At 44.5% G+C, this 17,164-nt stretch overlaps 1 protein-coding gene across 1 annotated transcript in view; it reads right to left on the bottom strand.

The window, feature by feature from the left end:
• shtn3 (shootin 3) overlaps positions 1 to 17,164 on the bottom strand; it is a 65,791-nt gene that overhangs the window by 36,199 nt on the left and 12,428 nt on the right. The window contains exons 3-6 of the mRNA XM_084332125.1: positions 7,341 to 7,435; positions 5,326 to 5,467; positions 3,969 to 4,066; positions 955 to 1,036 (exon numbers count right to left, since the gene is read on the bottom strand). Coding sequence (XP_084188251.1) covers positions 955 to 1,036; positions 3,969 to 4,066; positions 5,326 to 5,467; positions 7,341 to 7,435 — 417 coding nt within the window. The remainder of the gene's footprint in view (positions 1 to 954; positions 1,037 to 3,968; positions 4,067 to 5,325; positions 5,468 to 7,340; positions 7,436 to 17,164) is intronic.

The raw sequence follows: 17,164 nt of genomic DNA, 5'->3' as shown, positions 1-17,164 counted from the left end.
AAATAGGGTATTATGAGCCTGAATACAAGCAAAGCCTAAAAGTATTATCAGTACTTGATGGTCCACATGACAACTGTGGAATTACATGCCCCCCCCCCCCCCCCCCCCCCAAACATACTACCATTCCAGATTCCCTTGATTAATCCCCAATACACAAATGTCCTGTCTTCCAGTCAATCCCTTTGTCTCCCCTGATCAATTAGTCACCACCCTTTGTCCCTCACCTCCTCCCCCATTCACCCCAAATCCTCCTATCGCCTTCCTATCTCTCACCTGGCCACACCCCCCTTTATCCTGGTATAACGGTCTACGTTAAACATGATTCCAGAGCTCTCTGGGGATACTAGGCCAGTATCTTCCTGGAGTTATCCAGCATAACTCTTAATTTACTTGTATTTCGATACTCTGTTTGAGTTAAATAAATCTGTGTTAACTAAGTCTATATTTTGACTGAGGTACATCCTTGGCTCCGGCTATTTTCTTCCACACAACCAACAAAAACAACAACAACAACCGTGAGCTGGTCCTTGAGACCATACACACATGGTTAGCTTCTTTTATGCAACAGTTGAGTCTGTTCTTCTGTATGGCAGTGAATGCTGGACCCTGAAGCCCACCCTGCAGAAGTCCCTGGATGGGTGCTACACCAGAATGATGCGTGTGGTGCTCAACCTCAACAGGGATGAGCATGTCACTAATGCAAACTTGTATTGGCAGACACCATAGGCTGCCAACCAGAAAACTTGTGCTGTGGGAGCCAACACACGGGCATCGATCACGAGGACGTCCCACATTAACGTATGTGGACGTACTAAGAGATGCGAGAGCAGAATGCACCGGCGAGCTAGCCAGATGCATGGAGGATCGGGATGACTGGAAGCACCGATGGAGGGCCCGTCCGAGGACGACCTAGATAGATAGATATACACATAATTAAGAAGCCTTGTGACTGACCTCTGTTGAATCTCTTGATGGTCTTACTCTGCTGCTCGGTGGTTTGGCGAAGCTCCTTCATCTCCGCTTGCTGCTTCTCTGTCTGCAAACAGTAAAATTAAATAAAAATGAAATCTACCCAAAACTATTACAACTCTGTCATCTCAACAATTCACTCTCTTACTGTGGCCCACGCATACTGCATGTGTCCTACATTTAGCTCTAAATATAACTACTCCTGTTTTTGTTTCTCATCTTCTCTTCCTGCTAGTGTAGCCTATCTGCTTCTTTTGAGGATGAGATCAATCTACCAGATAACGTGATTTTTTTCCCCCAGCTCTTCGTTCACACGGATCTTCTGTAAATTATAATAAGAAACACTAAAATAATCCACCTCTGGCGATGCAGTGGTAAAATAAAAATGACAATCCAACATTTTTCATGTAACTTGCATCAATCTGAGGCTACGTTTAGACGGAGAGAGTCTGAACAGAAACCGCAAAAGTCGTCTTACGGTTTCACTTTTAATTTTGCGTTTAGACGAGCGTTTTGGGATGGAATTCTCCGTGCAGACGAGGCTGTAACAACTCGAGACAACGGAGCCCCGCTGTCACACGATTGGCGCATATGTCACATGACATGCTGTGAAGACCCGCCATACTCTGCCTCTGATTCGCAGACTGTGGGTGGGGAATGTGATTGGACCAAAGCAGAGTAACTCACAGACAGTGGGTCCAGTCACGCCGCGGGACAGATTCTTGTGTATTTAAAAGTACTGCCAATGTAGCCTTCAGGTGATCGCCATGGATAGAATCAGACATGCTTTGTTTTAGGGCTGGGCGACATAACGATAACGATAAATATCGCGATATATTTTAATAATCGATATCGAATTTAAAAAAAAATCGAAAAATCGTTTTTTTTTTTTACCTGCAACAGGGCAGTTTTAAAACCAGAGACAGTGGACAGTCTTGTCTTTCTTGCCTGCAACTTAAAGTAATGGCTTTGCTTGTCCAAATGACAATACTGACCAAATTCAGATTTCTTTTTCTCTTGTCCATTTATTTAGTTTGCTTTCTAATTTAAAATACATTTTGAAACCGTCTGTACACAGTAGGCTGCTAGCAGAACTAGACTCCAGTCACGAGTCACAGTGCACATGTGCGGTGGTTTGTCCACCAAAAAAGCGCCAAAAGATCGAAAATAAACTAGCAGAGCCAGAACTGTTCAACTCCTCTGGAGCCACAGCCAGCAGAGAAGCCGGTTTACTTTAGCTTTTAAACCAGCTGCAGCCTGAGAACTGGAGTGTGAGGGGATGTAACACTAAAGATGGCGGCAATGACAAAGAATTGCTGCAAAATAAACATACATCTGTTGTTAAAAAAAAATAAATATATATATATTTTTTTATACTTATAACAATTCGATAATTATCGATATCGAGAAATAAAATAAAATTATCATATCGTTATCGCGATATGATTTTTTTCCATATCGCCCAGCCCTACTTTGTTTACGCTTCTAGGCTACTGGCGCCTGTGAGCCTTGACAACCCTTTCGTCATCGTTTTATGACGAACTTAACTGCAGCGGTGATGTCATAATAGAACCGGTTAGAACAGGCTAGAATGCCCTGGAACATTGTGATGTCATAATAGATCGCCCATAGGGTAATGCCCTGCTGCATTGTGATGTCATAATAGATCGCCCATAGTGTATAAATAGGGAGACCCTATAAGGTTCGTTCCTTCACTTCTCCACCATCTTCAGACAAGCCACATCGACACCAGAGCTCCATAACTGTCCTCTCATATTGCATGCAGTCAACAAGGTACATTTGGGGCCATAATGCGCTTGTAGTTAAGTTCATTGGGTTAACAACCACCCTTGCAACGACCGATAAATTGTATGTATGTTGTTATGGTTTGATCCGTGATTGATTGTATTTCATGTATGTTTTCACAGTTTTACGGTTCGGAATAAAGATGTTCTTTTCGAACGGAAATAAAGCCAATCAGTAAAGATCAAAGACGAGTTGCGTCATCATTGCAAGAGATGCAGTTACAATGCGGTTTGACAGTTTAGATGAGAGCGCAAAGGTTTAGCGTTTCTAGGAATTCCACCCTGGAAGGTGGTCTCACTTTTTTACTGTTTCACCCCGTAAAAACGCCGTTTCCGTATAAACGAAAGGCACATCCGAAAAAATATTTTTGCGGATTCACCTGCTAGCGTTTCCGTCTAAACGGGGCCTGATACTGCTTACTATAATCTAGACCAGGGGTTCTCAAACTTGTTTATACCACAACCCCATTTTAATTAGGATTTATTTTGGCAACCCCACACTTAATGTATTGCGTAATTTCAACATGGAATTAAGGAATATCAAAATAAACGTTGTTGAACTTGATCATGCATATTTATTAGAAGAACATTTAATTACAGCACTATGTTATCAATACACATTTATAAAACAAGGTATATTTAGCCAAAATATGTTGGCAGAACATTAAAAACAATATATATATATATATATATATATTGCATTTTTCTTTTTTACTTGCCAATGCGCTGTCATTACATGCCCCACTGTCACCTACCCACGACCCCACATTGGGTCGCGACCCGTAGTTTGAGAACCGCTGATCTAGACGATGAATTTCAATCATAAAGATCGACTTAAAAATGTGAGAAAACAAAAGCTTGGAGTTTAGGTGGATTTACCTTCCACTAATAATAATAATAATAATAATAATAATAATAATAATAATAATAATAATTTCTTAGATTTATATAGCGCCTTTCATGAGACCCAAGGTCCTGTCTACCTGTTTTAGTTGACCAGTGCAGTATTAGTTTATTGGTTTGTGACCCCTAAAAACCTGTTTGCGCCCCCCCCCCCCTTCCCTACATATTATTTCCACATTTTAGGCTATTTACATTGATTGGGCTTTAGGTATCAAATATTCATTATTTCACAACGATTTGTATATCTTTTCATGATCCCCAAAACCACTGGACCAGCATGTTGCTCCTCACCTGCGCAGACAGTTCTTCTATCTGTTTCCGTTGGTCGTGAATCTGACGTACGTACTCTTTCTTCTCCTCCAAGAAGCTGTTCACGCTCTCCTGCAGCTCTGAACACCAACACAACATAATAAAATACAGATTATTTCCATTACACTCAGTCATGTTTTCAGTCAACAGACCGTCACATCACAGTGGCCACTGCAGTATTATTCCAGTGTCATGGAGACACGGCAACGTTGAAAAGTGGTATTAGGGAGATCGATTTCCACTTCCTGTGAATTCTGCAGTGTGACCTGGGATGTTGTGTGTGTGTGTGTGTGTGTGTGTGTGTGTGTGTGTGTGTGTGTGTGTGTGTGTGTGTGTGTGTGTGTGTGTGTGTGTGTGTGTGTGTGTGTGTGTGTGTGTGTGTGTGTGTGTGTGTGTGTGTGTTAAAACGGTGTCTTATAGGTGTAGACGGGCACCTTTAACCTGCTGCTGGTACTGGGTGAAGTTAGACGGGCACCTTTAACCCGCTGCTGGTACTGGGTGGAGTTAGACGGGTACCTTTAACCTGCTGCTGGTACTGGGTGGAGTTAGACGGGTACCTTTAACCCGCTGCTGGTACTGGGTGAAGTTAGACGGGTACCTTTAACCTGCTGCTGGTACTGGGTGAAGTTAGACGGGCACCTTTAACCTGCTGCTGGTACTGGGTGAAGTTAGACAGGGTACCTTTAACCTGCTGCTGGTACTGGGTGAAGTTAGACGGGCACCTTTAACCTGCTGCTGGTACTGGGTGAAGTTAGACGGGTACCTTTAACCTGCTGCTGGTACTGGGTGGAGTTAGACGGGCACCCTTAACCTGCTGCTGGTACTGGGTGAAGTTAGACGGGCACCTTTAACCTGCTGCTGGTACTGGGTGAAGTTAGACGGGTACCTTTAACCTGCCGCTGGTACTGGGTGAAGTTAGACGGGCACCTTTAACCTGCTGCTGGTACTGGGTGGAGTTAGACGGGTACCTTTAACCTGCTGCTGGTACTGGGTGGAGTTAGACGGGTACCTTTAACCCGCTGCTGGTACTGGGTGAAGTTAGACGGGGTACCTTTAACCCGCTGCTGGTACTGGGTGGAGTTAGACGGGTACCTTTAACCCGCTGCTGGTACTGGGTGAAGTTAGACGGGTACCTTTAACCTGCTGCTGGTACTGGGTGGAGTTAGACGGGTACCTTTAACCTGCCGCTGGTACTGGGTGAAGTTAGACAGGGTACCTTTAACCTGCCGCTGGTACTGGGTGGAGTTAGACGGGTACCTTTAACCCGCTGCTGGTACTGGGTGAAGTTAGACGGGTACCTTTAACCTGCTGCTGGTACTGGGTGGAGTTAGACGGGTACCTTTAACCTGCCGCTGGTACTGGGTGAAGTTGTCGGGGCTGGTGTCCTGGGCGTCTGGGTCCTCCTCCAGGACGATACAGTCGGAGATACTGGGCAGCGAAGACAGGCTCAGGTATTTCAACGTCCTGTTCTCACAGTTCAGCTGGAGGGCAAAGGTCAACAGAGATCATAATGATTATGATAATGATGATGATGATGATGATGATGATGATGATGATGATGATGATGATGATGCTGGGAGAGAGGAGCCGTGACGGCCCACGCAGACGTATAATTCGGCCTTTAAGATAAGATGATCCTTTATTAAGTCCAGTATCTACTGTATATATACACTATAGTTACAATATAAAATATAAATACAAATACAATATAAAAAGTGCAAAAAACATGATTTGAACAACAACAAAAAACTACTAAACCACTAAACTAAAAACGATCATGAAACTAAAAAACAACTACTACTACTAGCTCAGGATAGTTAGCCACAGACCAATGCAAAGGCAATGGGGTCGAGCTCCTGTCTGTATGAGCCGTGCACACAAAGTAGATTTGATTGGATTTCAGTCAGCTTGTACAGACAGGAGGGCGAGGGGAAGAAATTATTTACTCCACTGAGAACACTGTATTATAGTCAGTAAGAACAACAACAACAACAACAACAACAACAACAACAACAACAACAACAACAACAACAACAACAACAACAACAACAACAACAACAACAAGTAAAGTAAATGAGTAAGTAAGTGGTACTGTATATATTCCTTCCTTAGTAGGTTTGTTCACCTTTGAATCTGCTTAAGGTGTTATTTACAAGTTAACCGTGTATTTAAAGGGACTTTAAGTGACTAAAGAAAACCGCCTGTAATAAAGGCCAATAAAGGCATCACTCTAAAACAAATCTATTGTAATTACGTTACCCTATTTCAGTTCTTCACATAGCTGTTGTAATAACGTTACCCTATTTCAGTTCTTCACGTAGCTGTTGTTGTAATAATGTTACCCTATTTCAGTTCTTCACATAGCTGTTGTTGTAATAATGTTACCCTATTTCAGTTCTTCACGTAGCTGTTGTTGTAATAACGTTACCCTATTTCAGTTCTTCACGTAGCTGTTGTTGTAATAACGTTACCCTATTTCAGTTCTTCACGTAGCTGTTGTAATAATGTTACCCTATTTCAGTTCTTCACGTAGCTGTTGTTGTAATAATGTTACCCTATTTCAGTTCTTCACGTAGCTGTTGTTGTAATAACGTTACCCTATTTCAGTTCTTCACATAGCTGTTGTAATAATGTTACCCTATTTCAGTTCTTCACGTAGCTGTTGTAATAATGTTACCCTATTTCAGTTCTTCACGTAGCTGTTGTTGTAATAACGTTACCCTATTTCAGTTCTTCACATAGCTGTTGTTGTAATAACGTTACCCTATTTCAGTTCTTCACATAGCTGTTGTTGTAATAATGTTACCCTATTTCAGTTCTTCACATAGCTGTTGTAATAATGTTACCCTATTTCAGTTCTTCACATAGCTGTTGTAATAATGTTACCCTATTTCAGTTCTTCACATAGCTGTTGTAATAATGTTACCCTATTTCAGTTCTTCACATAGCTGTTGTAATAATGTTACCCTATTTCAGTTCTTCACGTAGCTGTTGCAGCTACTGGGTGTTTATGTGTTGGTCCATATCAACACGCTGACGCATGCAGTCTATGGAGTTTGAATTGTGCAGAGTCATCCTGAGAAATCCTGAGTCATCCTGAGTCATTCTGAGGCCAAAATACATCCATTCTCTCGTCTCGCTAATGCAGCAACAGCAGGGCCTACGGCTAATCTTATGCCATTGATTGGTGTGTGCGTGTGTGTGTGTGTGTGTGTGTGCGTGGGTGTGTGCGTGTGTGTGTGTGTGGGTGCGTGCGTGCGTGTGTGTGTGTGTGCGTGTGTGTGTGTGTGTGTGTGTGTGTGTGTGTGTGTGTGTGTGTGTGTGTGTGTGTGTGTGTGTGTGTGTGTGTGTCACCTTTGTGGCCAGAGCCTCTGCATTCTCGCGACAGGACTTCTCAATCTCCAGCTGAGTCTGCAGAACGCTCACCTCCTCAATCACCATCTGAGACACTGGGGGGCAGACACAGGTCAAACACTTTCACTGCCACACGACAGAAGGTTAACCCTTTACTATCACACAACCCACGTTTTTATTTTTAACTTTTTTTTATGTTGTGGGACTACTTGTACAGCACTTTGTTCAACTTTGTCAGTGCTGTAAAGTTTAAACCGTTTTAAATCTTAGACAAACGAAACACTTTGCTTTCATAAAATATTGTAAGCCGTCATTTGAGGCTTTATAAAAGCAGCACAATGAACACAAATCTGTCAGTGCCGAGTCCGACCTCATCTTAGTTAACAAAGAGAGGCAGAGTTGATTTAGCTAAATATCTTTTTTACATACATGTTTTTTAATATATTCGAATTTTATTTTCCCATTCGAATCCCATGCCCATCGAACGAAGCTTCGAAGTATTTAAGACAGCCCTAGAAAGGGTTAACCGTTTTTGTAGTGCGGCAGTGAAAGGGTTAAACACTCTCACTAATGTTATGCAGGCAGAGGGAACCAAAACCCTGACATAAGCATCCTTTGAGCTAAACAGGGAATAGAACCCATAACCCTGGCAGTGATAGGGCGTGCTCTACCCTTAGAGAAAAACAGGGAATAGAACCCATAACCCTGGCAGTGATAGGGCGTGCTCTACCCTTTGAGCTAAACAGGGAATAGAACCTCTAACCCTGGCAGTGATAGGGCGTGCTCTACCCTTTGAGCTAAACAGATAATAGAACCCATAACCCTGGCAGTGATTGTGCCATGCTCTACCCTTAGGGCTAAACAGGGAATAGAACCCCTAACCCTGGCAGTGATAGTGCGTGCTCTACCCTTAGAGAAAAACAGGGAATAGAACCCATAACCCTGGCAGTGATAGTGCTGTGCTCTACTCCTTAGGCCTAAAGCGGGAATAGAACCCCTAACCCTGGCAGTGATAGTGCCGTGCTCTACCCTTAGGGCTAAACAGGGAATAGAACCCCTAACCCTGGCAGTGATAGTGCCGTGCTCTACCCTTAGGGCTAAACAGGGAATAGAACCCCTAACCCTGAAGTTAGTGCCAGACCCATTGAGCTAAACATGCACATGTGAAGCAGCACACACATCCAAACAACAAATACCAGGTGCTGGACAAAAAACACTAGATATATACTGTATATATATATTTAAATATGCTCCAGTTTATTGGTAAGTGTATTGGTTTCATTACCCAGAAGTAAATGAATAGAATTGTTATTTTACACACACACACACATTTTATTATTCGTTTTATAAAAAACTGTGGGGCACAGTGTGTGCCCTATAAGAATAGAGTGTCTGAGCAGTGGCACTGCGTGGCAGCCTGTTCATTGTATTATTGTTCTGTCTCCCTTCATCCTCCCCTCCTTTCACTATCCTCTCCTTCGCTCCCCCTTTCTCCTTCTTACCCTCCTACTCTTCTTTCTATCCTCCCTCCTCCTAACCTCTCTTTTCTCCTCCTTCCTCCCTCTCTCTCTCTTTCTCACCCTCTCCCCCCCCCCCCCTCTCTCTCTCTCTCTCTCTCTCTCTCTCTCTCTCTCTCTCTCTCTCTCTCTCTCTCTCTCTGTCTCTCTCTCTCCATCTTCATTGAGAGGTAGTGTTTCATGGCGGTGACAGAGGGTGGTTCAGGGGTGTACTGTATGGGTCATGTGGCTGCTTGTGTCCAGATCACATTACCGCCGGGCAGGAAGCCTCTGTTTACTACAACTGTAATCCATTACAGCATCTCTTCTGGCTGATAAAACCCTCCAGAATGTGATTATCCACTCCACTCCGCCATGCCCTGATACCCCAGTCCCTTAAGCTCCTTTCCTGAAGCGCTGCCAACGGAAGGTTTTTGTGGCAAAACAAACATTTTGAGGAAGCATTTCGAGGAACCGAGGGCATTTCTTCCCCATCGGAAGGACTAATAATGGAACAGCACTTTGCAAAATGACAAGTTTGTCAACACAAACACTGTCGGATGGAAACCTTGGGTCTACAGTATGTACTGATATGCACACGTAATTAAGAACATGTAAAACCAAAATACAGTACAGTTTCTTTTTGCAACTGTTATTCACACTCTACTGTCTCTATTTCACTAACACCTACTTATTACATATATCCCATCACACAAACACCAATTTCACACTTAATAACACGCTGCCAACCCATCTTTTTACACACAGAAGCGGTCGTTAAGGTCGCTGGCTGAGAGAAGCGTTTCTGCTGTAACTCTAGCCCTCCTGCCTGCCCCCTCAGTAGAGGATGGGGTTTCATAGTGATGGAGGGGCCAACACAGACCACAATAGACCGGCCTGGTCTGGCACGCTCTGTGACCGCAGCGCTCCTCCCGCTGTTCTAAAACAACGGTTCTCAACCTCTAGTTTGTCACCCCTGAAAACAGAGGGATGCCTGTTTTGCGAGCCCCCCTTACGTAGTTGAGCACAGACAGAACGGTGAACTTTGACAAAATATTATTGTCTTTATTTCCCCCTTTTAAGGCTATTTAACTTGATTAATGATCGGAGGAGGGCTTTAGACTTCACATTAATCTAGAAAATGCTAGGGAAAAAAGCATCTACAATAAAAGTTATAAACACAATGTTGTATTTATTTCACTACCCCCTCCGAATCAACCCCCAGGGTTGAGGACCACTGTTTGAATACTGCTGTTCAGTATTCAAAGCTGTAAAGGAATGTGAATCCCTGCCCACATTCAAAACCGCTCTTAAAGAGCACCTACGGGAGGCTGCAATTCGAAACTGGCCACCGTAAATGCCCAAAACCCCCACCACCTCCTAATAGACAGTCTCCTCACCACCGCATGTATATATTCCCTCCCCGCCGTATGTATATTTCCCTCCCACCCACCCACCCCCTCCTAATGTACAGTCCCCTCCCCATCATATGTATATACTCTGTCAGGATCTAGGTATAACAGTACTGTATATTTGAATACCGTTATGTCACAAATGTATCAGTACTAAATACCTATTTGTCCCTATGCCATAAATGTCATGTATGTTGTGTATGTCATAAATGTCTATATGAATTGAAAATGGGGGATCCTGATGGAAACAAGACAAACGTCTTTCTCTGGTCTGCATCCCCTTAACAATTGTATGTATTGAGCCGTACTGTATTGTACCCATTCTGCAATCTGTTAAATAAAGTTTTCATTCATTCATTCATTCAAAATGCTATAATACATCAAATCACGGGTAGTTTCAGTTGATGATTAAGGTGATTCTGCTTAAGAAGCTACATAAAGGTAAAAGCTTAAAGCTACATAAATAAATGCTTTATTTAAAATAAAATAAATAAAACTCTACTAAAACTCTGTTTTAGTCCAGAATCCCATAACCAACTAGGTGTGGGCAGATTACAGAAGACACTGAAACCTGTGGTTACTTAGAATAGTCAATAGTCACACTTTCTCGTTGGGCTTAACGTCCAGTCAATGAAATATAACTATTCCCAGTTGTTCTGGGGACCCCCTGAACCCCCCCCCCCCTCAAGGACCCCTGGAACCCCCCTCAAGGACCCCCTGGAACCCCCCTCAAGGACGGCCTAGAACACCCCTCAAGGACCCCTGGAACCCCCCTCAAGGACCCCCTGCTAGAACCCCCCCCAAGGACCCCCGGGGATCCCCCGAGCCCATGTTGTGAGGACCACTGGTGTGATCCAAAGACCTCATCAACTGCTTGAAACAAACACCATAGAGGACAATGAAGAAGAACGAGATGCCTGCCTGCAGAGTGGGTCTTTCTCAAGCCCCGCCTCAAGCTACAGTTGTGATTGGAGGATCAAGAAAAGTGGGCGAGGTTTGAGGAAGGCCAATTCAGCGACATTTGGGGACGTTCCTTATTCAACCACAAAGGAAGCATGGATCTCGCATGCACGATATATATTTCTCTTATTATTCATACAGTTATCCTACATCGTGGGAAATAGCACCATGAACAAAACTATATTTGTGCCAAACAAGCCCACAGGCCTCCTGAATCCCATGTTTTGTACTGTTACTGTATATGACTGTTTTGTACTGTTACTGTATATGACTGTTTTGTACTTGCTTCCTGTCTAGGACTGTACAGTATTACTGTGTTGTACTTGCTTAACTCTTAAATAGCATGTTCTCTGCATGTTTACCTACAGTCGCCCTCGTTTCAGGTAAAGGATGAGGTGGTTGCAGGCTGCATGACTAATGTCTCTCTGACTGACAATGTTGTTGTTGTTGTTACAACTCACACACGCACACACACACGCACACACATTCTCACTCACACACGCATACACTTCACGTATACACGCAGGCACATACATGTCTCACGCATACGCTCTCTCTCTGTCTCTGTCTGTCTCTCTCTCTCTCTCTCACACACACACACACACACACACACAACACAAAACACACTGACAGGACCAGCTTATTTTAACACAGCTATTTATATGAGGTGGAGTATGAATTATGCATGGGTAGGGTTGCTTTTAGAGAGCATTCTCTGTGCAAAACACCAGACTGTATTATACATCATCACATCAGCCATTGATGTTCATTTCATTTCAACTGAACCCAGAGCCACATCATGATCCAGGCATGGTAATACTAATACTAAACACAGATGAAAGGAATGCACCAACATTATGGGAAATGCGCTTACCATCTTCTCCAGAGTCAGACAAGAAGATATATTATGTCGATGTCCTCTCCGTCTGTTCAGTAGAAAGCTATCCGGCTGCAAGCTAGCCTAGCTTAGCATACAAAAATGGAAGAATATACAGATCAGTTAGCCTAGCTGTTGGTCAAAAACACTTCTGATCCGTATCCGCTTCCATTCATTTGTGCTAAGCTAGGCTAGCTTGCAGCCGGATAGCTTTCTACTGAACGCACAGAGAGCCTCACAAGACTCCTGTAATCAGATCAGCAACACATTTACAACATGCCTCGTGTTGTAGGTGAAATACTCTACTCTCTATTTTTTTTTATATATCACTCATCCAGATTTTTAGAACATTTTATACAAAAAAAGTATGCAAAAAAATATTTTTTTTATGACTAGGGGGTCATAAAAGGTCATAAATCCCTGTTCGGGTGGCATATCAAAAAATCCTCTAACAAAAAGTTAGTTTTTTAATGTAGTAACATGAAAAACCATGAGAAAATATCTATATGTCATCAATTTTTTCAAAATTTTGTTCGGGGTAACATGCAAAAAGGGGCCATTTGAATAGACCACGCCCCTTTTGGGTAATACAATTATGCTACCAAAAACATTTTAATACAATTTTTTTCTTTTTTTGACTATTCTAAACAATTAAGATGTTTGCAAATTATTTCATCCTTCATTAATATTTTTCCCTATCTAGGGGGGTGGTCTCCCCTTAATGTTCGCTATATGGCCAATTGTCCACTTGTTATTTATTTTGATCTATGCAGGAAATTGATTACTTTCTCCAGCAAATCTCTTAGTTACAACAAGGTGTGTTAGCTAACATTAGGTAACATTGTGTTTAAAGGTGAAGGATTTAGAAAGTTTGTTATATATTTGGCCAAAGAGATGGCTGGTCTAAAGTATAGAGGCAGAACACACGGGTGAAGGAGAAAATGTAAACCAGTAGATACTTTTTTTTTCTTCATAAATGAAATACAAATACTTGTGCCAATTTAAGAGTCCATTCACAACCGTAGAAGTAGAACTGGATGCGATAATAAATAATAATAATAATAATAATAATAATAATAATAATAATAATAATAATAATAATAATAATAATAATAATAATAATAATAATAATAATAATAATAATAATAATAGATCAAATTTCTATAGCGCCTTTCATAGAACCCAAGGTCGCTTCACAATCAAGACAAAAATTAGGGCTAGGGAAGTAGGGAAAAAAGGGGGATGAGGGCAGGTAAGGGATAATGGACCTAATCTTTGACAACCACTTTGACAACCTAGGATGGCTTAGAGTAGACGACAGAGTACAGCAACTTGCAATGGGCCTGGTCTACAAGATACACTACACGACCAAGGTACCCATGTACATGTCAAAATACTTCCCAAAGGTCAGTGAATACCACGATCACAACACCAGAGGGAGCTCCACTAATCATGTTAAACCCAGATTCGGCTCAAACAAGGGACTAAACACGTTTCGCAATTATGCCACATCAATGTGGAACGCCCTACCCAAAGCTGTAAAAGAATGTGAATCACTACCCACTTTCAAAACCACTCTCAAAGAACACCTACGGGAGACTGCAATTCGAAACTGGCCCCTGTAAATGTCCTAACCCAACCCCCTCCAATGTACAGTAAATTACCAAGTATGGTTTTGTCAATATTCCAATGTACAGTTTTGCTTGTACAGTTGTACAGTGTCCCCCACCCACCCCTCCTACCCAACACCCCACCCAACCACCTCCATTGTACAGCCCCCCCCCACCCACCCAACCCCACCCCACCTACCCAACCTCCCCCAATGTACAGTTTTTACGTCAAATGTATATACTCTCTTTTCTGGACTCTTTTTGTATCACAAACAGTACTGTATTTGCAAATCTGGTATGTCATAAATGTATAGATGTAGCAGTACTGCCTATCTGTATGTCATGTATGTCATATATGTCCTGATGAATTGAAAATGGGGGACCCTGATGTAAACAAGACGAAAGTCTTTCTCTGGTCTCCATCCCCTTAACAATTGGGTGTATTGAGCTGTACTGTATTGTACCCATTCTGCAATCTGTTAATAAAGTTTTCAATCAATCAATCAATCTAATCTAAACTAACTGATTGGGAAAAGCCTTGGTGAAGAGGTGTGTTTTAAGAGCAGTTTTGAAGGTGTCCAGGGTTGGGGCGTTGCGGATTTCGGGGGGGAGAGAGTTCCAGAGGGTAGGGGACGCCACGCTGAAGGCTCTGTCCCCGAAAGTCCGTTACCTGGTGCGAGGGATGGAGAGGAGACCCAGATCAGAAGATCGTAGGTTCCGGGATGGATTGTGCTGGTGGAGGAGATCAGACAGGTATCGGGGGGCGAGGGCATGGAGGGACTTGTAGGTGAGGAGCAGGAGTTTGAAAGAGATGCGGAACTTGACTGGGAGCCAGTGGAGGTGGATGAGGGTGGGGGTGATGTGCTGCCAGGGCTTGGTGTGAGTGAGAACCCTGGCAGCTGAGTTCTGAACATACTGGAGCCTGTCCAGGGCTTTGCTGGGTACCCCGAACAGGACTCCGTTGCAGTAGTCCAACCGGGAGGTGATGAATGAGTGGATCAGGGTCTCAGCCACAGAATCTGAGAGTGAGGGTCAGGGGATGCGTTATCAACTGCGCTGTTCATAAACAGAGGCATTCCAGCGGTGAGTGAGTGGCGACAGCAGTGACCAGACGGGCAGGGCTTTGCCCACTTGCGCGGGTGTAGGCATCTCTCTGTGCACCCTTCGAGTTGGCAAGTATTTTCATACGAGGAATTTGTTTGCCCGCACAAAGAGAAGCACTCTCTGAGGGCCCTTGTTGTATTTGTGCTGGTCCACTCCTGGCAGTGAGGAAACGGCTTCAGATGGTGGGTGCATGTTGGAATGCACTGTCAGAATCAAAGGACGCAGAGTCACAGTCAAGCAACGGAGAGGAAAAGGTACAACACGAGAATCAGTGTTAATATGCCATCGTATCAGTCTAGGGAATCGAACACTATTTATGCGCAGAATGTCTAATATCGCGCCACATATGCCTTGTCTCCATTAGCTATGTTCAGCCTGGCTGGGGCTAGCCATGGTCTAGCAAGGTATGGTTTGGTTGGGTTTGTGTCTCCATTGCGTTTATTGTAAAACCTTTCAAAATGCACACCACCAACTGTGGTACACAAGCAAACAAACAGTCCCCGCCAGCTTTGGCCCGGTTGTGAAAGGTGGCCGTCTCGCCAGGTTTGGCCAGGTTCTAAAACAATGGAGACACTCACTGTGTGCCAGACAAGCCACAGCACGGCAAACCCCTGGCTAGCGGAGACAAGGCGTTAGGTTAGACTGATTGGTGTGAACCTAAGAGTTGAGCTTGTTGCGGTCTCACCTCTGTCTAATATTGTGTTAGGCCACTTTAATAACTTTAATCTAGAGACGTATATCGCAATATTCCAGTCCAAAAACATTAACTATTACAGTAGAGAACAGCCATTAATGCCAAGCTCTTTGTGCCATTAAAGACAAAGTAAGTAGCAGGAGTCCATTAAACGTTGGCTAAGGTGCAGGGGAGATACTGGAGACGCTAGAAGCCTGGCGTGGCGCCACAGTTCAATTCCCTCAACAACCCCCCTGTCTGACAGACTGGCCTCTCCCCCCTGTCTGACAGACTGGCCTCTCCTCCCTGTCTGACAGACTGGCCTCTCCTCTCTGTCTGACAGACTGGCCTCTCCCCCCTGTCTGACAGACTGGCCTCTCCTCTCTGTCTGACAGACTGGCCTCTCCTCTCTGTCTGACAGACTGGCCTCTCCTCCCCTGTCTGACAGACTGGCCTCTCCTCCCTGTCTGACAGACTGGCCTCTCCCCCCTCTCTGACAGACTGGCCTCTCCTCCCTGTCTGACAGACTGGCCTCTCCTCCCCTGTCTGACAGACTGGCCTCCTCCCCTGTCTGACAGACTGGCCTCTCCTCCCCTGTCTGACAGACTGGCCTCTCCTCTCTGTCTGACAGACTGGCCTCTCCTCTCTGTCTGACAGACTGGCCTCTCCTCCCCTGTCTGACAGACTGGCCTCTCCTCTCTGTCTGACAGACTGGCCTCTCCTCTCTGTCTGACAGACTGGCTTCTCCTCTCTGTCTGACAGACTGACCTCTCCTCCCCTGTCTGACAGACTGGCCTCTCCTCTCTGTCTGACAGACTGACCTCTCCTCCCCTGTCTGACAGACTGGCCTCTCCTCTCTGTCTGACAGACTGGCCTCTCCTCTCTGTCTGACAGACTGGCCTCTCCACTCTGTCTGACAGACTGGCCTCTCCTCTCTGTCTGACAGACTGAACTCTCCTCCCCTGTCTGACAGACTGACCTCTCCTCTCTGTCTGACAGACTGACCTCTCCTCTCTGTCTGACAGACTGGCCTCTCCTCTCTGTCTGACAGACTGACCTCTCCTCTCTGTCTGACAGACTGGCCTCTCCTCTCTGTCTGACAGACTGGCCTCTCCTCTCTGTCTGACAGACTGGCCTCTCCTCTCTGTCTGACAGACTGACCTCTCCTCTCCTGTCTGACAGACTGGCCTCTCCTCTCTGTCTGACAGACTCTGACCTCTCCTCCCCTGTCTGACAGACTGGCCTCTCCTCTCTGTCTGACAGACTGGCCTCTCCTCCCCTGTCTGACAGACTGGCCTCTCCTCCCTGTCTGACAGACTGGCCTCTCCCCCTGTCTGACAGACTGACCTCTCCTCCCCTGTCTGACAGACTGGCCTCTCCTCTCTGTCTGACAGACTGACCTCTCCTCTCTGTCTGACAGACTGGCCTCTCCTCTCCTGTCTGACAGACTGGCCTCTCCTCTCTGTCTGACAGACTGGCCTCTCCTCCCCTGTCTGACAGACTGACTAGGGTCTGAGACACTGGTGAAGGTCACTATGGTCTTTTATTTGTTTTTTTATTTGATGGTCTCGTTCTAAAACGGAAGGTTTTAGCCTAGATCTCGCTTTGACTTGGAATGTGACCGTTGAGCCTAGTGAGCCTTTAAAAGCATCTGGATCTGTATGCGCAGTACAGACACAGGAAGCCTGTTAG

This window comes from Notolepis coatsorum (genome assembly GCF_963971535.1).
Source record: "Notolepis coatsorum genome assembly, chromosome: 16".
Lineage (NCBI taxonomy): Eukaryota > Metazoa > Chordata > Actinopteri > Aulopiformes > Paralepididae > Notolepis > Notolepis coatsorum.
Note: the sequence above shows the minus strand (reverse complement) of the source record. Positions and strands in the feature narration are given on the sequence as shown.